This window comes from Diachasma alloeum, unplaced genomic scaffold (assembly GCF_001412515.2).
Source record: "Diachasma alloeum isolate Michigan unplaced genomic scaffold, Dall2.0 Dall_scaffold_00195, whole genome shotgun sequence".
Classification (NCBI taxonomy): domain Eukaryota; kingdom Metazoa; phylum Arthropoda; class Insecta; order Hymenoptera; family Braconidae; genus Diachasma; species Diachasma alloeum.
Genome location: NW_021680360.1, coordinates 2,161,381 through 2,184,577, shown reverse-complemented (window position 1 = coordinate 2,184,577; position 23,197 = coordinate 2,161,381). Strand labels below are relative to the sequence as shown.

Below are 23,197 nucleotides of genomic sequence, written 5' to 3'. Positions count from 1 at the left end.
TTGACTGAAATTTCCAGTACAATTTTTTGAAAATTTCATTTGTTTATAGTTTCACTGAAATATCAACGATTTTAGTCATTGAAAATATAGAATTTTATGGAAGAATCAATGAAAACTGTCAATTTCCGCTCAGTTACACAATAAAAGTTAATAGAAATCAGGAAGATTCAGGTAAATATATTTTTGAATTATCAATTGATCGGAAATTCAGTATAATGTGGTACTGAATACTCATGGATTGCTTCAAAATGTAAGCAATTTGTAGAATTGCTTAAATTTTTAATCAATTGCTCGTCTTCCTGCTGCTCAACACTAAATTTTCATTGGATTATTACTGAAATCTCAAATTTCATAATTTTTCCATCTAAATCGATTTCAATCAAATTTCAGTGAAATTCCAGTGAATTTTGAGCTTGAACATGGACCACTTCAGACTTTAAGCTTTCAAAAGCTAATCTGTAAGAAATACCCACAGCAGAATCAATATCGAAGATTTTGCTGGTAAAATATTTCTGGGGGATATTTTCCCTTTGATATTTTGTCGTGGATAATGAATCAGGTAACCCCTTGAGATCGAAATGTTCGAGTATTGTCGAGTTAATCACTGTCGTCATTATCGTTGGAGCCGGCGATGATCTTGGGAACGTTATTCTTATCGTTTATAATTCCATGCTCGAGGAGAAAGCCTTCGACGTCTGACGCGTAGAAATCAGTCCCCAGATTTTCAGTCACACGTACAAAATTGCCGATTACTTGACCATTTTTGTAGATCAGGAGGGCTGGAACTCCGGATTTTTTGAAGTGTTTACTGAGGCCTGCTGCGGAACCTGGAAAATTATTATTATTAATTATGACCATAAGTTTTATTCTGGATAACGAAGTGGTGAAACGTTTTATATTCAATATGTTATTTTAAAGTTATTTTAAATCGAAATTACTTGAAAAAAAATGGTTTTTAGTACTTGTGCTTTTAGATGAACATTCTTAATTATTGCTTAATTGGAGGGATAAACACGTACGAAAAAATCGTATAGAAAATTTCTATAGGATTTTTTTATACGTGAGTAGCTGTATCCTCTCAATAAAAATCCTCGTTTTATACGAATAAACCCCTTTTGCAATGAATCTCACCAAGAATTTTACAAAATTTGACGTAAGAATATTCCTGAGCTAAGGTAATCAAGCATCCATTCATGGCATCACATCCAGGTGCCTTTTTCTCGTAGATATGAACGACAACAGTGACGGCCTTGTCCTCATCATCAATTGCTTTCAGGAAGTCGTCGCCATTCGCTAGGTTTATTAGTTCTCCGAATCGGAGCTTAGTGGCTTGAGCTAGCATTTCCTTCATCCTCTGTCGTTGGTACTCCAGGAGGAAGTCGTCTTCTAGGAGCTCAGCTAGCTCGGGGTCATTCTCCTGGAGTTTATCTTTATCGTCGTCTAAAGTACTTCTGCAGGTGAGGGTCAGTTTTTTCATCAATTCCACGCGCTCTCGCTCCTGCTCTTTGCGTTTTTCAGCTTCAAGCTGTTTGAATCTTTGCCAATCCTGTGGGATTAAATACTCAGCTACATCCGGAGGTATAATTTAGTCGAATTAAATTAAGTTTATTTGAGGAAAGTGAATGAATTTCAATTAAACTTGAGTTTTATTTGTGATTTATTTATATTAAATGAATAAATGAGTTTTTTGAGATATAAAAAATGTTTTCTTAACCTAAATAATAAATCCATTGGTTTAAAAAAATTTATTAACTTGTGATTCTTCATTTGGATTACATAAATCGTTCATGAAATTCGAATGAAGGAGTCGTTCGAAATTAATTAACGATTCATTTTATAGAACTGAAACATTTTCATTGGAATAAATATATGAATTTATTTTTAATAGAATTGAAATGAAATAAAATTAGGTAAATTTTCCTAGAATTTTAAATTTCTACTCAAAATATTGTCGAAGTGAATAAAAGATTTATAAATGCAGAGTTTTATTTTATTCAAATGCGTCATTTCTCTGGATGTATTAAAAAACAAACGAGTTTCAAATAGCTCATGATAAACTTTCACTGAAATTTAATTTTTACTTGTGTTTTTACTCACATCAAATAGTTTTTTTTTCTAATGAAAAAATTCTTTCTTGACCCAAATAAAGATTCCATGAGTTAAAAAAATTATTAACACGTGATAATTCCTTATTTAATTCGTTTGAAATTAATGAATAATTCATTTCAAATAAATATGTGAATTTATTGTCAATAGAATTTTAATGAGATAAAATTAATAAAATCTCCTGGAAGCGTGAATTTGCATGAAAAATAATGTTGAATTGAATTAAAAAAATTCAAATATGAATGCGTCATTTCTCTCAATATATAAAAAGATATGGAGTGTTTAAAAAATACCCAGAATTTTTCAGTTGAAAAAATATTTTGTCTTCAGTAATGTTTTCTGTAGTAAAAAATGAATTGTTCATGCTTTAAAAAACATTTTTTTTATGTTCACAAAAGTTTTTCACGTGGAAAAACATGTATTCATGCTTGAGGAAATACTTCTCATGTTCCAAAAAATATTCTTCACATTGAAAAAAGCGTTTTCATTGTTTTTATTGTTAAGAATGTTGTAAGAATGGAGTGCATACCCTAATGACCCCCTTAGGTCCAGTATTACTGGAGGTACCATCCCATTGATCCAACTCAACAGTCCGACTGGGTTCCTCCTTGGCACAAACAGCCTCCTCCTCTTTATCAGAATCCCCAGACTCATTACCCTCTTCCTCACTCGAACTGCAATAATACTCATTTTTCTCCCCCAAAATCTTGTCCTCCAATGTTGCCATTGCTCTATCAACAATATTTCACGTGTTAATTTTCAGTTACATCCACAGCTTCACGAGTGTCATGTAGCTTTCTGTGTCACATGGAGAGTAATTGATCTAATTGATTTAACCGAATAAAGTGTATAAAGTGGAAATGGTTAGCGGTGTTGCTTGTAAACACTTTGACATAACACACATGTGGAGTGTGGGCTTGAGCTTGACAGTTGTGGGACGAGTGGAGAATGGATTGGAGTTCATGATGCTAGCGCGAGGGGGCAGTGGGTGGGGATTCTCGCGGTAAACTGACCGAGTTTTCGGATAACTAACTAGCGCGATCATCTTTCAGTTTGAATTGTCAGATGTTTGGATTCCAAACGAAATAATTGAAACGGAATAATCAATTAGGATTCAACCGTTTTCAATTATCAAATTTGTCAATTAAATTGAGTGAGAAAAATTTGAAAATATTCGTGAATATTCAGCGTCATGTAAATTACATTTTGCACAGGATTATTATTTTTTAAACATTGCAGGAAATTGAACATGCGTTTAATTTTTTTATCAACTGTAACGATTGCTCATTCGTTTTGAAATTCAATTGAGTTCTAGATCATTGATGCATATATTTCTCGGAATTTCTGCAATGTCTCAACTCCATTCAACCCGAAAAGTGGGGGTATCACTCGGATTCAAGCCTAGTATCTTGTACGAAGACTGGACTGTAGGGGAGAGTCGGGCAAAATGGAACGTTTCGTGATCTTCTCTAATTGTCAATATCTTCACTAATAAATGAAGATATGACTGTTTTTCATTTATGACTGAATGAAGCTATGACTGTTTTTTATTTATAACTAATAAATGAAGATATTGACAATTGAAAAAGATCTGAACACGTCCCTTTTTGTCCGATCCTCCCCTTCTACTACGAAAATTATCCTGTTTTCGTGGAAACTTTCTTTTTTGTCCACAAGTAAATTGATTCAATACGACAAAACATCTCTTCAGGGGAACATAATTTTTCGGCAGAACAAATTTTTTCTCTGAGTGTACGTCATCACTCTTTCCCTTTGACAATAGTCATAATTCCCTTTCCTTCTGCACCCTTTTCTCCGACAAATTAGTAACCGCATAGGGTAAACAGGTCAATTTCTGGACGGGGGTTAGTTCCTGTATTGTATTGACAATTTCCTCAATTCTGATTTTGACCAATCAGAGTGCAGTATTCGGAGTCACGTGACGCGTTTTACACTGATAATTTCCCCGACTGCAGGGAAGTTTTCCTGCAGTCAACGTTTGCAGTCAGGTTTTCCTGCATATCAACGATCGGGATCAGCTTTGCAGTAAAATCCCTCGCGCTACGCGCTCGGGATTTTAATCTGCAAAACTGATCTCTCTCGTTGCTATGCAACAAAACATTCGGGAAATATCCGATAATTTTGAAGGTCTTGGGGTATCATAGCTGATTATTTCACCTCTCCATAATATCAGTTGTGTATAATCATGTGATCAATTATTTTCTTCTACCGATCAACATTTAATAAATAAAAAAAAATGACCCAGTCGTCCAGAAAATGGGGATTTCGGCTACATTCAACTATTTCTCAATTTAATTATTCTTTATTTTGTTATTTTCACTTTAAACTATTTTTTCCTGCTAATTAAAACATTCTTGACGGTATGGAAGCCATCATATCCCCATTTAGGTGATTCTTTTATTTTAGATCCTACCACGACACTCGAATTTCCTTTAACCGTCCAGCAATTGGTCTGGTCACCCTAGTCTCAAGAAAGTTCGATCGTCAGACTAGAGGAGTAGTCTGTCATCATAACCGAATGTCTGCCACCTCCTGCTGCGGGCGTCTAGATGCCGAGGCAGGGGAGGACGAGGGCTGTACCTTTGACTCCACAAGTTCTGACCACCGCTGTTCATCAATGGGCCAAGTGCTAATCCCCATACCTGGCACTTGCCACGGGTGATCTCTTTTGACATGGAAATTAAAATTTTCCTGTTTGGAATTACAATTATGGACACCTACCTCAAACTAGAGTGCTGATGGTCGACCTCAGGTGACCAATCACCAGCTCCCATTATGTCTTCCATCCGCACCTTATTGTTACTAGCGTCAACCTCTTGATAATATAAATTCGAACAATCCCCTAACTTCCTCATAGGCACTTCGAAAGTTCAACTGTTAACATCTTGTCAAGCGACTCAGCAAAGACTTCTATTCGAATCGTAAAAATAATTCTGAAGGAATCATATTGTGATTAACGTAAAATAAGAGAAGTAGAATGGAGGATTCACAGGAAATACGTCAGGCGCAAGAGGTACATAATTTTTTTCTCAACTATTCAAACTAAGAGGGAAACAATTGATTACCCGATTCATCAATTTCGTTGAATATGCTTGTTGCGAACATCATGAAGTCTACAGCACAAGTTGTGCTAAAAATATCGCTCTCAAATATGACTCGATGTTAAATAATATTTGTGGAAAACTGTCTTCATCAGTCATGTCCTCCTTCATGTTCATCAGAATGGGCCTTTTCAATTTTCCACATTTTTCGATTTTTTTCATTCCCGTGTATATTAAATTAAGGAATAATCCCACCATCCGTATCTATAAGCATCCTTATCTTTGTGCCTATGGTTATTCGGAACATTTTCACGCCAATTTCAATATGATTGGTCCGCTGGATTTTACCTTATGAATTTTTAAAGCTAGAAATCGTTTTTTTTGCGTTTTTTGTTTTCTTCATGTTTCACTTCATGTTTAAGAATATTTGTCGAAAACTGTCTCCATCAATCATGTCTTCCTGCATATTAATCAGAACAGGCCTTTTCAATTTTCGACATTTTTCGATTTTTTTCATTCTCGTGTATATTAAATTAAGGAATAATCCCATCATCCTTATCTATAAGCATCCTTATCTTTGTGCGTACGGTTATTCGGAACATTTTCACGCCAATTTTAACATGATTTGTCCGCTGGATTTTACCTTATGAATTTTTGAAGCTCAAAATCGTTTTTTTGCGTTTTTTGAATATTCCAGCCACATTGGATGGGCACCGGTGGATAAGTTGACCTTTTTGAAATACACTGGTAGAAAATTTTTGATGAATGTCATTATCCAATTGAAGAACTTTTCAAATTCAGTAGAATCTCCCCTTAATTAAAAAGGCTTGACAAAAGTCTCGGGGATTCACAAAAATCTTAAATAAATGCTCCACATATTCTTTCCATTCTCATCAGATAAATCACAAAGCACCAGCAATTCCGGCAGCCCCATCAGAACCTCTTATCCTCGAAGATTTGAAAGCCCCAGAATTCATCGCTTTCCCGCCGGCCCCGAAGCAAAAAATGGCCAGTCCGTACAACCTAAGCGTCTACTACGAATATCAAACCGACAAAGCGATGATCCTCCAGGAGAGATTGGCCCCGATCTACGATGACTTCGTCCAGACTTACCCTTCACCTGAAAAGTGGATAAAGTACTCTGAGTTTTACGAATCCCTCGGCTTCACATATTCCGCGCGATCAATCTTGAGGAGGGCAGCACAATACTACCGGGATCGGGGGATTCCCCGGATACTGTCAGACGCCACCGATAAATTTTACAAGAGACAGGCTGAGTTCGTTCGTATTTATACGAACTATACAGCCTTTCAGACACCCTTCGCAAAACCTCGAGATCGTTCTGAGGTCGAAGACGCTGCCTTCTGGAGAATCAAGTTCGACTATGCGTGGACAATTTATTATTCCCCCCGAGAGTACCATCTTTGGATCAGGTACATTGATCTCCTGAAGTTTGAGGATTTGTACAGCTATGAAGACATCAAAGAAATATACCAGATGGGCCTTTCCAAGGAACCATTGCAGCGGTTTAAGCGTTACTGGGTGGATTACGTACAGTTGGGGATCAAGTACGCTCGGTCTGAGGAGGAAGCCGGTGACATTGAGTCTTGCAGGGAAATCTACAAAAATGGTCTAGATTCCATCCCCCATCCTCAATTCACGTTTTGTGAACTCTGGCTGGTGTATGTGCAGCTGGAGATTGGGCAGGGGAATCTGGAATTAGCGAGGGATTTCCTGAGGAAGGCCCTTAAAGTTTGTCCGAAGGAGAGAATTCATAGACCTGGGATTCCGAGGCATGTTCAGCTCGTGGAGTTGAACAGCTGTAAGGAATTGTTCGAGAAATATTTAGAGCTTGAACCTGAGGATTGCTCCGTGCAGAGGAAGTACGAAAAGTGGAAGACTGCGGTCGGTGATTTTGAAGAAAATGTGGCTCGAATGAAGCCAGTTCCGCACAAATAGGGAGGTGAAAACATAAGTGTGCACGTCAGGGGCTAAACTGGGCATTGCGTCATGTTTGTCAGATAAGTTTAATAGAATATTTTTGAATATAACAAAAAATGTTTTCAACCACAAAAATCTTCTCTTGACGTTTTTCAAATGTAATCCTTAGCATTTCGTCTTCGCTGCAATTACTATAAAAATCATGTGAATGAAAATGTATAGGATGAAGCTAATAAAATGAAAACCTAAAAAATTGTCATGTTTAAATGCGTGTATTTATTCACAACCGTGATAATAAAAGGTAAATCCCAACGACTACTTCTATCACATCACCGAAAATTGTTAATGTAATATATATCATTTATTCATTATTCTTGAAATTGGGGGAAAAATTCGTATATAAATATAATTCTTAAATAATCCTAGGATCATTTAAAATTAAACAGTGCATTGAATGTTCATTATTTTCTTCAAATTTCTTTCATACGTATTTTCAATTGCTGACACGGATCAAGAGTAAACATGGAATCAATTAGTCGGTTAGTGGATATGTTATAAAGGCAAATTGACTATCAACTACGTACGTCTTGGTCCGATCTTTCGTTAGTAATTATCAACTCACAAATGAACGAATGTAACAAATTGGTTTGAAAATTATTAAAAACTATTAGGCGAAATTCATTCGATAAAATAATAACAAAGCAAACGAATTACAAGGTGGAATGGAAAACGCAGTGCCACCGTATTTTAAAGAATAATTGAAACCACAAATGGCTCGTTATGTACACAATGTTTACAATTTCATTCCTCTCAATTATTTTTTCATCAAGAAAAATTTCTACGTCGTTTCTAAAAGTCTTATTTGTACTTAAACTACATCATTTCCACTTTCCTCTCCACACACAATGAAAAAAAAACACTTTCCTTATTGTTTCACCTACCATATTTAAGTACACGAAAATTTATTGCACTATTCGGCTAATACTAGCGTTTCATTAAAGAGCCAAAAATTAGTATTACTCTTTTGAGATAATTTGTTTTTTAATTTTGGAAATTCCTCGCAAAAATTTAGACTCAATTTCTCCCAGATATGCAATTCTCAGCTCACTTTTATTGTTGGCGTCACAGCTTCGTGTGCTTCACACTGTCTGTCCAGTAATTTTGTATTGTCATCGCCTCGAGAGAGTTAAGGAAAGAGTCGTTGTCCAGGCTGTACATTTCCTCCGAATTGTCCTACAGAAAAACAACAATTGATTGAAATTAAGTTACAAGAATTGAAACCAAAAATTTCCTTCTAATCTCTAAATCTGTTTTTTAAAATGTTCTGATATTCTCTACCGAATGATTGTGCACTTTTTATTAACATTATCACGCATTTTCCGTTTAATAATATTGAATTATGAAAATGGGTTTATAGAATTTGTAGCCGAAGAAAAAAAGTGTGAAAATCAATGTGATAAAGAAGATCATTTATCTGTTCATGCGTTGAAAATTGAGCCGAAAGCATAAAGACGAATGAATCATTCCCCATTAATTAAGAAGTGAAAGGAAAGATAGGACCCTGAAACCACTGCCTGAAGGCTGCCCCGCGGATACTTATTTTTTGTTTAAATCTGAAAGTCTCCGTGATGCAGTTTTGGTGTTGATAACTATCCACGTAATAATGTAGATAATGAGGCACCTGATAAATCAATAAAAATTGTATTATACTGTAATACAGTAATATGTGTACGTCCACCAAAGAAGGGCCCACCTTGGCGATGTGGAATTATGTATACTCTGATAAAATTGATAACATTTCGTCCATTTTACACCCAAAATGACCTCGATAGCTTGAAAAATGACGTCGCTAAAGGAAATTAAAGAAATAATTTAAAATTGGTTTACATAGGAGTTGTTGAGGCAAAAACGGGAACATTCACAAAACTTGGTACGATTGCCGATTTATTTTTCTAATTTCATGACGAATGCTGTACGTCATAAATCCCATCATTGGTAAACGCTGACGCCTTAATGAATGAATGAAAATGAAACGAAAAATGACAATGCCAACTCGTAAAGATCACTTACCCGAATGGTAGAGTCATCGATATACCCAGAGCTGTCAGGATTGCTGCACTTGTCACTGTTCAACGTCTGCGGAGGGTTCAAGTACTTTTTCCTGTACATAACGAACCCGATGCTCCCCATGGTGCTCAACAGAACAATCATAGCGAGACAGCTCCCTGTGATAGCAGCAATGTCCACCAGGGAGGTGGTAGCACTCTCAGCAGTGACCCCCGCAGAAATGCCATTTCCATCCATCACATCGTCGTCGTCATCCTGGGAAGATCTGTCCTGCGCCCGGTCCCTCTGGAAGTCATTAGTGAACGCACTCCTGGCCCTACTCAACCTCGTAGACTCCCCCAAACCAGGGTGCACAACCGGTGATGCAGTCGCCGAGGCTATCCTCGGTTCCGCCAACTCCTGATCAATCTCAATATCCTCGGAGCCATTAAACGTTCGACTGCTGAACGACACCGTGTCCGTATCTCCGTTTATAGTCCGACTTCTGTTGACCACCAGTTTGAAACGAGTCTCCTCGAGTCTAAGTGGCAGAACCGTTAGATCCCGCTCCTCAACTGTACTCAGATTGCTGAATTTTTCCTCAATTTCCTCCTCGTCTACCTCCTCGGTTCTCCTTCGCACAGGCCGCAGTGTCGTCAGCAGCCACGTGAGTCTTGTATCCTTCACAGGACTGGGTAATATCTCCTAGGAGACGAACAGGAATTTTGAGTTTACTTTTTGTTTCCAAAACTGAGAATGAAATAAATATTTGTTCGTTCGCTCTTTGAAAGAGGACAGCGAGAATGTATTGCCTATCTCTTTTTCTGTTTAAAAATGAATATGGAATAGGAGGAGTGCCCGGTGTAGAAAGTCAGTAAGCTAACACATGCAATCAACGGGATTTTTGTCAAATAGTAGAAGTGGTTTTTTCACTACACGCCTTTTTATCGGTTTCTACGAGAATGTTTAAAATTGCGAGATGTTGTTGTTTTGAATGAAGAAGAATGAACGGAAGGAGTCCTAAAGTAAGTAAAGATGAATATATGAATATGTAAGTCGAGAAAAGGAGTTGTCCATTGTTGGAAAGGACGATTTGATTGTTGTAACATGGAGATGCGGTTCACAATTTGGAGAATTGATTAAATTTAAGCTCTTCCAAAATTTTGCTATTTTTCGTCCGGGTTTTAGAATCGTCAGTTGACCTTGTAGGAGATGCCGGGGCGGCAACTTTTGTGAGAAGGAAAGTAGTGTAACGGAATCGAATGTTTAATTTATCAATGCTCTTCCCTCTTGATGAAATAAACGAGTGTTTGTTTTATTTTTGTTACTCTCTTGATCTGATGTTATTCATAACCCAGAACAGATGCATTCAACTTCACCTGTATTAATTAAATAAATAAATCCGATGCTTTATTTAATTTATTCTCTATTTCTTATGATCATCTACGATTGTCTCTTTCTTTCTCGTTATTCTTTTATCTACGTTCCTAGTCCGCGGACGTGTCACTCCTTTTTATATTTCTTTTTATTATTTATTTCGCCCGAAAAACTTTTAATAAACACAAAACACTCATTCTTAATTAAATGGCTTGTATTATGTATTTCGAATGTTATTTCGATTGTTTATCCATCTTTATAATTTAAAATATATCACAATTTCCATTGGATTTGATATCACGCAGGAGTCCCTAAAAATTATGATTGTACAATCAAAAAAAGTAGGAAAAACTGAACATTTTCAAAAAGCTTTTTAATAAAGATTAAGAAATAAGTCCGATAGAGAGGAAATAGTGAATGGATAATTTATCATGGTAACTAACCATTTGACAGCCATTGACTACTGTGACAAATGATGACCTAACAGCCATTAAATACATCAAATTATTAATTTTATTTCCCAATATTATTCAAAGACGCTCTTTGAAAATGTTCACTTTTTTTTTCAACATTTTTTTGATTATACAATCATAATTTTTGGAGACTCCAGGACTATGTAAAACTGAATAGCAATTGGAGATCATTTCAGATTATCAAAATAAAAAAACAACCAAGATCACGTTCGAAAGATAATCCACTCGGGCCATAATCATTCAATTTGAATTGCTCAAATGAATTTCTATGCGAAATATCGAATCCAAAAGAACAATATTCTAATATCATCATTTTATGTCATTTTCTATACATCGCAAATTGTTAGAAGGTTTCATTCTCGTTCAGTGAGTCACGTATGTTTCAATTATTAATTCAAACAATAGCTACCCAGCTCTGATCCTTTCTCTTCTGGAATATCTCCTCGTTCCCCCGAAAACTGCCCTCTCCAAAATCCTGCTGGAGATTCCTCACGAGGTTGAAGCTGGGGCGCTGGACCTCGGGGATGGGGAAGTGGGTGCTAATGGGTAGTGGTGACACAGGCACCATCTGGATTTTTTTAAGGAGCTTGGAAGCATTGAAAGACTGCCGGCGGACCACTGGACCAGCCAGGCCCACGGAGTTGACTTTAATGGACGGCTCGTAGGAACTTATCGCCTTGGCAATCCTCATGCTTGATCGGATCGGTGGTTCTGAGGTCATTCGCACTGTTATTGCCCTCCATGACAGGCTCGAGTCCCGCTCGAGGTGAGGATCTTCGGTTGTTGATGGAAGAGGAACGCCAAGGATGACTGATTTCGGGAAATTAGTCGTTATAATAATAACAAAATGTCTTTTACGAGAACTGTAAAAAATACTCTAAACTGTAGAATTTTTATGACTTTGTCATAAAAAATGAGAGTTGAAACCGCTCCGCTTCCGCATGACCCCATATGACCCACAAATTACCCTCACATAGCCTCCATGGTCCTGACCCTTGTGACCCTTAGCTTCGGACCCACATAATCCTTAGTTGGACCCTTAATGGGACCCTTATCACCTTTATTCAGACCCTTAATCTGACCCATATGACCCTTAATCTCACTTTTGTGACTCTTAATCTAACCCTCGTGACCCTTAATCTGAGCCTTGTGACTCTTAATATGACCCTCATGACCCTTTAACTGACCCTTATTCAGGCCCTCGTGATCCCTATTCTGACCCTCATGAACCTTATTTTGACCCACGTGACCGATATTCTGACCCTCGTGATCCTCATTTTGATCCAGACGAGCCTTGTTTAGGCCCTCGTGGCCCTTATTCTGACCCTCATGAACCTTGTCCTAATCTGACTCTTATGACCCTTAATCTAACCCTCGTGACCCTTAATTTGAGCTTTGTGACCCTTAAACTGACCCTTATTCAGGCCCTCGTGAGCCTTATTCTGACCCTCATGAACCTTATTTTGACCCACATGACCGATATTCTGACCCTCGTGATCCTCATTTTCATCCTCACGGCCCTCATTTTGACCCTTGTGACTCTTAATTTTGCAGTCTTAATTTCGAGTACCAAATGTTCATCACCAGAAGTCAATTTGGATTTTTATATGATGGAGAGAAAAAATATTCATCGATAGGTCTGAAGGACTGATCATGAAGATGAGTGAATTTCATATTAAGATCTGTTTTCGTTTAGGAAAGACAGAAAATTTTATGATTACTCTCCCCTGTCTGATATAATTGATAGAGCACACGACTTTGTGAAATCACAGAGAAAAAGAAAATGCTCTAATTGAGAATGATTTAATTGAATGCTATTAGCGAGTGACTGATACTATTTGTCTGGCGACTCTAGATGTGCGTTCCAAGCTTTTTTCATTCTATTTTTCATTTTTTCTCATCGAGAAAGTCAAACAAAAAACTTGGAAAATTTGAGTCGAGGAAATTCTACAGAAAATGTCTGATGAGAATAAGTTATATAGAAAAATCGAATTCTATTGCCTAGTTTCTATTGAACATGTCAATAGAATCGGCCAAAAACTAATAGAAAGGTCAATAGAAATCCGATAGAATTTTCTAAATACGAATTCATTATCCTACGAAATCGGTACGTTTTTCTGTGAAATCTTTTCGTGCGCGAATTTTCAAACGCTCGGCGCAAAGTGCCAGTTTACAGGCTGGCGTGTGTCAAGTGTCATTTACCAACTCGTTAGGTAAAATACTCCTCCAATATTTCTCACTCTCTTATGCATTCAGAGATATTCATCAAGAGCATTAATTCCATCATATACTTGACTTATCTAGTTTTATCGCTTCGCCACTGAATTTTTATCCGCCACTTCGGAATTGCAAGGAAAATTAAAAGAATTTTCTTACTCACCAGCAAATTGTGCGGTCACCCAGAACCAGTGCATCCACCAGTGCAGTGTCATCGCGACATCCGCCTAGAATTCAATCTGAAACCGTAAATAACAGACGGATAATTATCAACGGAAAAGCCAGGCGAGTTTCTCCTGGTATTCGTTAATTAAAGCGGATTAGAGACTCCTGAATTGCTCGGCTGGAGAACATGGCTTAACGAACCGAATAGTGTGGCTTAGCCGTCACAACTAGCGGCCCAAGGACTCCTTTACCACCTTTCGCGTGTCGCGAGCGAGCGGTGTCATCTCGCATTGGTAGTCCAGTATTATACACGTTTGTAGTAATTTTGTCGGTGTGTAGGTGCTTAGGTACGGGAGAGGAACACTCGGGAGAGGTGCGTCAGCTTGTTCGTGCCGCTCCTCTTCCGTGGGATAAAAATATCCAAGTACGGCGTAGTCTGGGTTTTAAGGGTTTTTTCTCATTAAATTCAGACCTATTGGAGGTGTGGGCTCAATTGGAGCACTTTGAGAATTAATTTAGCATCGCCTCCGCATGAATTGCACATGAATTGAATGGGATTAAAGGAGACACGTATGAGAACATTTCAGAGAAAAACCTAACGGATTCCAGAGAGAACTTTATATCGATTTCTGGCCGATTCTATTGAAAAATTACGCAGCTCAGCTGACGCGCGATTTTTTCGAGTAGAAATATTCGATGGAAATTATTTGATTTTGAAGAGTGAATAGAATTTGATTTTTCGAATTCATTCCGTGAGATGCGTAATTGCCCAAGAGATTCAATTCTTATAAATGAATAATTGAAATCGTAGACATTTCCGAAATCCTTATTTACAAATGATTTTTTGAAACATGCATGTAAAAATTTGTTTATGTTTAAAAATCACAATTTTATAAGATTATTTTACCAATCTTTCCAATTTTTTCAGATTTTCAAAACATTTCTTACGAATTAAGAATTGAGAATGGAATTAAAACTAGAGAGAACTTTATATCGATTTCTGGTCGATTCTATTGAGAAATTACGCAGCTCAGCTGACGCGCGATTTTTTCGAGTAGAAATATTCGGTGGAAATTATTTTATTTTGAAAAGTGAATAGAATTTGATTTTTCGAATTCATTCCGTGAGACTGCGTAATTGCCCAAGAGATTCAATTCTTATAAATGAATAATTGAAATCGTAGACATTTCCGAAATCCTTATTTACAAATGATATTTTGAAACATGCATGTAAAAATTTGTTTATGTTTAAAAATCACAATTTTATAAGATTATTTTACCAATCTTTACAATTTTTTCAAATTTTCAAAACATTTCCTGCCGATTAAAAATTGAGAATGGAATTAAAACCTCAAAAATTCCCAAATAATAAAATAATTGAATAATGTTTAGGAACATATAAAATGATGAAAGAATTCCAACGAAAAAACAATGGTCAAAGCACTTAGATCTTTTTAAATGCAGAATAAACTCGTGAACAAAAATTAATTCACTCCGTGAGATTGCGTAATTACCCAAGACATTCCGTTCTCATAAATGAATAATTGAAATCGTGCACATTTTCGAAATTCTTGTTTTTTTGCTTGAAAGTAACATTCTGTGAAATTTTGAATGATTTTGCGATTTCGCACAAATGATTTTTTTAATCATCCATGAAAAAATTTGTTTATGTTTAAAAACCACAATTCTATAAACTTATTTTGCCAATCTTCCTCAAATTTTTTCAGATTTTCAAAATTTTTCCTCCTGATTAAAAATTGAGAATCAAATTAAAACCTCCAAAATTCCCAAGAAATGAAATAATTGCAAAACACTGTTAAAAATTTTCATCTGAATTTTCCGTGGTAAATTCTGGAAAATTTCTGAAATTTCAGAAAATCTTGTCATTGAAAAATCAAATATACCATTGATTTTCTGTTCAACTGATCTGGAAATCAATAAAATACTTGATTATTCAGTTCAATTATTCTGTAAAAATTCAGAAAAATCAGGAAAATTCAGGGAGAAATTGAAAATTCATATCACTTTGTTTCTGAATATTCATGTTCCACTGAAAATTCAATCAAGTTGCGAAATTTCCATCTCACTCCCACTGAAAACTCGTGAATTTCCGTGAATACTACTTAAACCTTGAAATTTCATAACCATTTTCCTAAACTCGATTCAAAGTCACTCTCATGAGATTTACTATATCTTCCACGAAACGTCAAAAAAATTCCAACAGTGAATGTCCAGAAACCTATAAAATGAAAGAATTCCACCGAAAAAACAATGTCCCAAGCACTTAAATCCCTAGATCCCTTTAAATCCCGAATAAACTCCTGAACAATAAATGAATTCATTCCGTGAGATTGGACAATTACCCAAGACTTGCGCTTTTCAAATAACTTTCATTGCCACCCCAAATAAGTACTGTTCTCCCGGGAATTTCCATGGATCATTTTTTTCCAAGCGGCGCAAGTGAAACGAACCGTGAGAAAAACATAAACAAAAAACCGCGTACGAATACCGTTTCAACTAACCCAGTGTTTTCTCTGCTTTCTAACCCGCGCCGAGAATAATGAATGAAGCCCAGGAGTTGCCCGCTGTCACGAAATCGATCTGCCTCGACGTGCCCATTGTCTCATCGGTCATGTGTCTGTGAAATTGTTTCAACAATTTTTCTCGATGTTTTTTTTTATTCCCACTAGATTAGTCCGGTGTATGTCCTATGGGGTTTAATGTATGTCAATTGTAGTGAATAATACTAGTGACGTATTATACTTTTATAATAATGATTTAATTGTCTCTTGAGAAATGTAACGATTTAATTTGATCCCAACATCTTGTAAGCTCTTTCTGAGCAAAACTCATCGATAATTGAAGTGGCTCATCTTTCTTTTACTTTTCTCTTCCTATTATAATGTTTCATAATCAAATTTGATAATCTCGATTAATTCCTGGAGTTACGTTATACTCTGTAATTCCTTGTAGGCTAATCAATTTATGCAACACATTTGGATTTTCCTTAGGGGGTGATTGTTACCCAGGACATAGTCCTAAAGCTCAATAAATAAATAAATAAATAAATAAATAAATAAATAATAATCTTATATTATATTTCTGACGTTAATATCAAAGTTTCCGAAGGAAAAGTTTCAGGAATGGATTCTATTTTTTTTTATATAATACAGTGTGACTTTTTTTGAAGCCAATCTATTCGGCGTATTGTGTCATCAGATTTTCTATGGACGATGATAGCATACATTAAAGATATTACGATAATACTATACTATATTATATATACTCTGTATAATATACAATATATAATAGAGTACTATATGTATTATCCTATTTAGTAAAGATGAAAGAAACGGGAATTTGTTTTATATCGAAATATCTCGAAACTGCCTGACCGCTAATCCTTAATTCTGATTGGTCAATATGTGACACGAAGTTATTCACAAAAAAAACACGCGGCATTTTCAAATTCTTCAGTGGTAAATTTTTTTTTCACGTCATCGGTGAAATTAATAAATTCTGTCCTGTTATGGAGACCGATTATTTTAAAAAATTGAAGATAATTAATTGAAAATGAAAAATTCTTTATAGATTCTTTTACTCTACTTCGCTATTCACTTCAATCATTAGTCGAATTCTCTTTGATTCATTATCAATATTTGTAAGGTATTCATGAGAAACTGAAATTCAATGAATTCCATTTCTTCATTTCAACAAATGAATGGATCAGCGCGCGCGAGAGCGCGCGCACAGATCTTGTATATATAATACATTGTACAATGCATTAGAATATAGTATAGTATAGAATAATATAATATAATAAAGTATTATCGTAATATCTTTAATTTATACTATCATCATTTCTAAAAAGCCTAATGACACAATACGCCGAATAGATTGGCTTCAAAAAACGTTACATTGGATTTTTTACTAAAGGATAAGAGAGCCCTGGTTAGCTGGCCGTGCTTCCGCTACTCGTCCCCGTGTCCCAGATCGGTGGGTGCGTAAAACGTGACGCCAATGTAATTTTCTGCCTTGTCCAGTTCAGTTTGACCGTCAAACCAAAACGAGTGGTGTAAAGAGGATTCTTTTTAATCAACTAATTAATGAGCGTGGGGATGGCCAAGGGGACAGTGACGCAGTAACCTTCGTGCTCGGTGAATTATACATGTCCACTGTTTAACTCGGTTGAGAATCTTCAAATGCTTCGGTCATTTTTAACTTAACGGAGAGAAATGTTCAGTAAAAATTACGGACGGTATCGTAATTTTTCACAGGAGATTCAGGTAAAAATTACGGTACGCTCTGGAAAAATTCCGTGACAATTCCGCAGAATTTTGAATATTTCTCTCTGTGTTGAACTTTGTCATTTTTTTTACTTTAAATAATTCCAAGTCCTTTGGGTATTTTTCCTCCAGTGAAATGCGTTTCTGCTTTTGCAGTCGAACCTCAGAGCTTTCATTTAAACCTCATTTGAGCCCACGTTTCTGGATATCTTACAATGATTTTATTATTTAAACCTTGTCGGTCTGAATTTGAATCTCATTATTGAACCGTTAGAAAACATTTTTGAAATCTGAAAAAATTAGAAAGTTTACCTCTCGATAAAGATTGTTGAAATAATTATAAAATGGTAATTTTTGAAAATTACCAGCATTTTCTATGAATAGTTTCATAGAAAATGCTCGTATAGGTAATCTAATTATGGAATAAATAAGTCTGTAATGAATATTCTTAATCTCTTAATAATGGAAATGAGGAAATTTTGTATTTTTCCACTTTTTTTATTAGGTCTCAATTTTGTTGCAGAAAATGGTTTCTGGAAAACGTAGCTGTCTATTGTGAATTAGAACATATCTCAAATTGACTTATTTCGTTAGAAAAACATGAGAACGTTTACTTTTAGAAGAAGATTGATGAAATCATTCAAAAACTGCAATTTTTGTATATTATATTAGGTATAGAATCCATCATTGGCTGATTTACGTGAATTATCTATTTTCCATATCTCGACGAATCTCAAATTGGTCTTGACTATCTATTGGTCTACCTATTTTGGTATTTTCAATTCAATTCAGTAACGAACTGGTAAACCAGGTCAAGTTGATTTTGACTTTTGGCCAGTTTTTGATGAATATCTCGGAATCTTAGACAATTAGCAAAATTTTTCTCATGACCTTTTCTATAACCCTCAATTGGCCCTACAAAAAAGTTCATGATAAAAATTTTTCTACCTCTTTTAGATTCCGAGATATTCGGTAAAAACTGCTCAATAGTCAAAATCGACTTGACCCGGTTTACCATTTCGCTACAGAATTTTACCCATTTACCGAAAAAATTGCCAAAATTCAAAAACAAATTTCGACTCTGCCAGGATTCGAACCTGGAATCTTCTGATCCGTAGTCAGACGCGTTATCCGTTGCGCCACAGAGCCTAAATCCCCTAAAAATCGTGGGTTCTATTTAAGGCTGCGATCAACACAAGGGAGATCACGGCAAAACGGATCGTCTTCACTCGGAATTTATGAAAATCGCAGCGTTCCCAAATATTGGAGATCTAAAAGATAAACTTCCTCTCCACCAGTCATAACAGTCGATTTGATAACCACAGTCTGTTGTATTTATCGCGTGTATAGCACTCTCGTGCAGATAATTAAGACGCGTCACGTGGGGCCGCAGTTTTGTATACATATGTCGACACATGGGGCAGTAGAAACGCGCGGGAAATGATCAGACTGAGGAAAGAAAAAAAAATTGCAAAATCAAGAACAAGAGAATGAGTTCCTGCTTCGTGTTAATTAATTAAATAAACCACTTCAGTATTTTCTCAACGTCTTCAAACGATTAATTTTGTCATGCGGAATTGAGACAATCAACCTCGAATTAATTAAATAAACAGAAATTTGCAGTACACAATGTTTATAAATTTTTTTTTCATTTCCGGAAACAGTGAATTTGTTTTACGTGAAAATTAATTTGAGGGATTTTTCTGTAGATTGCTCTTGTCTGCTTGAGGACAATGATTTTTGCGAAAATTTTGGTGGTTCTTTGAATTTCCAAGATATTTCGAGGCATCGGCATAATTATAAATTTAATTACAGTTAAATTTTTAATGAGTCAATTGGTAATATTACTCACCAATTTTTTTGATTATTAAATGAACCTTCAATTTAAATATTCAAATTCCGAATTATTTTATCAGCCAATAATTGAGAAATTTAAAATACCAATTATTATGTTATTTTTCAAATTGCAATGAAGATAAGTAATAACTTACTTATTGTAAAGTGCAACTTCTGATAATATTACTAAAGTAATGATTGATGCCGATATTCTGCAAATATTCTGTAAAAATCTTCACTGTTAAAAATTTTTAATTGCAATTGTCGCTACACTTCATAGGAAATTCGAAGTTTTATGGAAAAATCAGTGGACACTGTAAATTTCACTTCAATTATACCTCGAAAATGACTAGAAATCGGAAAAAGTCAGAGAAATAGCTGTTCGAAGCTTGAATTAATTGAAAATTCAACGTAATTTGGAACTGAATATTCAAGTTTTAATTGAGAATTCATCTAAGTTGCGGGATCTCGCCTTTCTATTGTTCAAAATCATAAAATTCCATTGAATTGTCAACAAAATCTGAAATTTCATGATTTTCTTTCCCGTAAATTGAATCTAATATCACTTTTTTGGAAATTACTACTGAGCTGTGCACATATCCCTATTATAAACAAATAGAAATTCCATTTGAATTAGTTGTTGCTCAAAATTCGAGGATTCTAAGCTGACATTTCAGGAGTTGCGTAATAGTGTGATGAAAATTCAATGAAGCTGGGAAATTCTCATTCATCTACTCTTCAGGAACTTGGAATTCCATTGAATTTTATGTGAAATCTAAAATTTTATATTTCCCCTCTCAATCGAATTCAATGTTATTCTCCTGAAGATTACTAATCAATTGCGCATGAAAATGAATGTTTTCTCCATCAGAGTTTTTTGCAGATATTAACTTTTTCCCTCAAAAAGGTCTGCAGTGAAAATTTTGCCGTTTCCTTCGCATTTAGAGACATTTCCCAAAGGATATCGGAGGGTGGGACAAAATGGACATTTCTGACTTTCTTTTAAGGTTCATATCTCCGAAATGAATCTATCAATTGATCTCAGTCTGAGGTCATTACCAAAGGGGAGGATTCAACGGGTAAAAATTCACTGAATCATTTAAATTAAAAACAATAACAAGTGCTAATTTTTCCCCACTCGCCCCTAATTCTCAAGTGAACCTCTTCGTCCTATTTCACGTCATTACTGATTTATCAAATTGATAAATGTCCCTGAATCTGAAGGAGTCTCTTTGCGTTTGGTTGACCCTATCTGCTGACTTTTTGTTTACTCATATTTGCACATTATGTGTTCCTTCACTAATATCAACAGAAATAGTTTGACTAGACGTAGATTGCCGTCAAGAGCCTGACGAAGCTAAAATAATTTAGCGAAACGTCGCACTATGACAATTTAATCAACATCGTAATTATTTCTCCACTATCCCCTGACCTTTCTTGAACTGATTAACATCATGGAGATGAGAACAATCATTAACTCCTCCGTCTTATTTAATTTCATTACTGATTTATCAAATTGCAATTGAGGCAAGAATCTTGCCACACACCTCACTTCCCTCTTCAACCCTTCCTTACTCACCTAGTCTTTTACCAAGTTTTTAAATGGAATTCAGTAGCGAAGCGGTAAAACGGTTTAAGTCGATTTTGACTATTTACCAGTTTTCAATAAATATCTCAGAATGTAAGGGAGATGGCAAAATTTTTGACAAAACCTTTTCTATAGCACTCAACTCGCTCTGCAAAAAAGGTCATTACAAAAATTCCATCATCTCCCTTGAATTCGTAGATATTCCTCACAAACTCAGATGAGAGCTAAGTCAACTTAAACCGTTTTACCGCTTCGCTACTCAATTGGTAATTGTCAATTGTATTAATGTTTTTAAAATGGAATTGAATGCTCAAAGATTTGACCAATGACATTCGTCCAAGGATTTTCCTTTTATCAACGCTGAAGCACTAAAAAAATAATTCAGTTACGAAGTGGTAAACGGAGATAAGTCAATTTTGACTATTGACCAGTTTTCAAGCAATATCTCGGAATCTAAGGAAGATAGCAAAATTACTGTTATAACCTTTTTTGTGGAGCCGATTGAGTGCTACAACAAATGTAATTACAAAAATTCCGCCATGTCCCTCAGAGTCGGAAATATTGCTCAAAAACTCAACTGGGAGATGAGTCGACTCATCTCCCTTCACCGCTTCACTACTGAATTGAAAAAAGACCTGGGGTGTTCCCCACACCCCACGTCGGTATCAATGGATAAAAAATTCCTTAACTTCTCTCAAATGCTTCCATACCCCAAAAATAAAGCTCTCCACGAAGCCTCTTCCACCAACCGCTTCCACTTCACACCGAGCCCGTTCTGCCCCGCAACAAAACAAAAATTGCGACTCTACCGACAATTTTTCCACATTCCCTGAAGGTCACCGACCCCTCAAAACTCCCCCTACCTGTACCGACAAGTCCACTTCCGTAGAATGAACAACTTTCTTTCATCTCTCTCCTTTCCTTCACTCCGCGAATTCCATTCATCCCCCTCGCGCCCCGCGCCTGCGCCCGCCGGCCCTCGCTCCTCCCCCCGCTTCTCTTCCCCTGCCCCCTCCAACCCCGTGTTTTTATCATCATGATCAAGCCAAAAGAACGAGGGCACATAAACCCACTAGAGCAGGGCCCCCAGCTGCTGTGAAATAAATAATCCACCGCGAGCAATCTCTTATCGAGGTCGCGGGTTCTTATAAAACCGCGTCTTTCACCCAACAGGGTCCCTTCAAACGAAATAGTCGAGCCAATCGGCGTGGGCTAGATGAATGTTGCCCGTGGGCGACTTTCTCCATCACGAAATTACCCTCCGCAATTATCCCGTCTCAAGAACAAAATATAAGAACAAAAAAAAGAAATATTCGGAATATTATATTATCTCTGCGATTTTTGACGATGAGATAGTGTCGTTGTTACTGCGGCCAAAATGCCGTGATTCCACCTCACCATTAATTATTATATAGACGAACGATCATTCTGTAAAAGGAAATTTGAAAAAATAGAGAGCCCTATTTTCCACCGCACCTCTACAACTCAACTCCCTATTATCTAACTCATCGATAATCCAACGTCACGATCCGCGTATCCATACGGTTTCTGATAATAACAAAAATCGGGTTGAGCTCGGCAATACCACTATCACTGTATCAAACAAACCCCCGAGGGAGTGCTGAATCAAGTGGTTGATTAATCCCGAAGGAGTGAAAATCTCGACTCACCGGTGCTCGCAATCACGATCCACTCCAGGATATCATTTCAGGATCCTTTCAAAGCCCTGGAATGTGAGTTTTAAAAAACTTGAGGTTGATTCACTGTTAGACACGACCGGACTGAGACGGAGACCGAGCCATTTTGATACGCAAGGTGCCTGGCGAGGAACTGTCATTGAGCTGGTGAGAGCGCGTGGGGGACAGAACCGACCAGGAATCAGGACAAATCAACTTTGTGGAATTATTCGAACCCCTGGCGCCATCTCTTGGTTGGAGAGTGACATTTGAGAATTCTTGGGCGATTGATATTAACCCATTTTGCCCCGGATTTCAAGAGAAAAGTCATTCAAAAAACACTACGATTTGGATATTAAAAAAATTTTTTTCATTATTTGCAATAGATCGTGAAATGAATGATTATTTTTTCTATTTTTGCTGAT

The 23,197-nt window shown here is 36.3% G+C and overlaps 3 protein-coding genes and 1 non-coding gene across 7 annotated transcripts; 1 reads left to right on the top strand and 3 right to left on the bottom strand.

Moving 5' to 3' along the window:
* Positions 1 to 60: 60 nt before the first annotated feature.
* Positions 61 to 3,035, bottom strand: LOC107048629 (phosducin-like protein). The gene is made up of 3 exons (XM_015271892.1): positions 2,636 to 3,035; positions 1,132 to 1,546; positions 61 to 827 (listed from the first exon to the last, which is right to left on the bottom strand). The coding sequence occupies exons 1-3, from the start codon at positions 2,831 to 2,833 to the stop codon at positions 598 to 600; spliced, it is 843 nt and encodes a 280-aa protein (XP_015127378.1). The 5' UTR covers positions 2,834 to 3,035; the 3' UTR covers positions 61 to 597.
* Positions 3,036 to 5,104: 2,069 nt separating this feature from the next.
* Positions 5,105 to 7,127, top strand: LOC107048568 (crooked neck-like protein 1). The gene is made up of 2 exons (XM_015271794.1): positions 5,105 to 5,140; positions 6,066 to 7,127. The coding sequence occupies exons 1-2, from the start codon at positions 5,105 to 5,107 to the stop codon at positions 7,125 to 7,127; spliced, it is 1,098 nt and encodes a 365-aa protein (XP_015127280.1).
* Positions 7,128 to 7,362: 235 nt separating this feature from the next.
* On the bottom strand, positions 7,363 to 22,935 carry LOC107048678. 4 transcript variants are annotated; one of them, XM_015271989.1, is made up of 5 exons: positions 22,767 to 22,935; positions 13,386 to 13,461; positions 11,415 to 11,815; positions 9,180 to 9,860; positions 7,363 to 8,342 (listed from the first exon to the last, which is right to left on the bottom strand). In XM_015271989.1, exons 2-5 carry the CDS (start codon positions 13,435 to 13,437, stop codon positions 8,232 to 8,234), a joined length of 1,245 nt encoding a protein of 414 aa, XP_015127475.1. In that variant the 5' UTR covers positions 13,438 to 13,461; positions 22,767 to 22,935; the 3' UTR covers positions 7,363 to 8,231. The 4 variants fall into 4 exon arrangements, with proteins under 4 accessions (XP_015127475.1, XP_015127477.1, XP_015127478.1 ...); XM_015271991.2 differs by lacking the exon at positions 22,767 to 22,935 and adding an exon at positions 21,807 to 21,910; XM_015271992.2 differs by lacking the exon at positions 22,767 to 22,935 and adding an exon at positions 13,589 to 14,001.
* On the bottom strand, positions 18,749 to 18,821 carry Trnar-acg. The gene has a single exon. It is a non-coding gene; the product is annotated as a tRNA-Arg (tRNA).
* Positions 22,936 to 23,197: the final 262 nt, after the last annotated feature.

Excerpts from the sequence above, each read along its gene's own strand:
- LOC107048629 (XM_015271892.1), bottom strand. The coding sequence starts at position 2,833 with ATGGCAACATTGGAGGACAAGATTTTGGGGGAGAAAAATGAGTATTAT. Across the intron at positions 1,547-2,635 it reads GACCTAAGGGGGTCATTAGG|GATTGGCAAAGATTCAAACA; the intron begins GTATGCACTCCA and ends TTAATCCCACAG. Across the intron at positions 828-1,131 it reads CAAATTTTGTAAAATTCTTG|GTTCCGCAGCAGGCCTCAGT; the intron begins GTGAGATTCATT and ends ATAATTTTCCAG.
- LOC107048568 (XM_015271794.1), top strand. The coding sequence starts at position 5,105 with ATGGAGGATTCACAGGAAATACGTCAGGCGCAAGAG. Across the intron at positions 5,141-6,065 it reads AAATACGTCAGGCGCAAGAG|ATAAATCACAAAGCACCAGC; the intron begins GTACATAATTTT and ends CATTCTCATCAG.
- LOC107048678 (XM_015271989.1), bottom strand. The coding sequence starts at position 13,437 with ATGACACTGCACTGGTGGATGCACTGGTTCTGGGTGACCGCACAATTT. Across the intron at positions 11,816-13,385 it reads GGTGACCGCACAATTTGCTG|TCATCCTTGGCGTTCCTCTT; the intron begins GTGAGTAAGAAA and ends TCCCGAAATCAG. Across the intron at positions 8,343-9,179 it reads TCGATGACTCTACCATTCGG|GACAATTCGGAGGAAATGTA; the intron begins GTAAGTGATCTT and ends GTTTTTCTGTAG.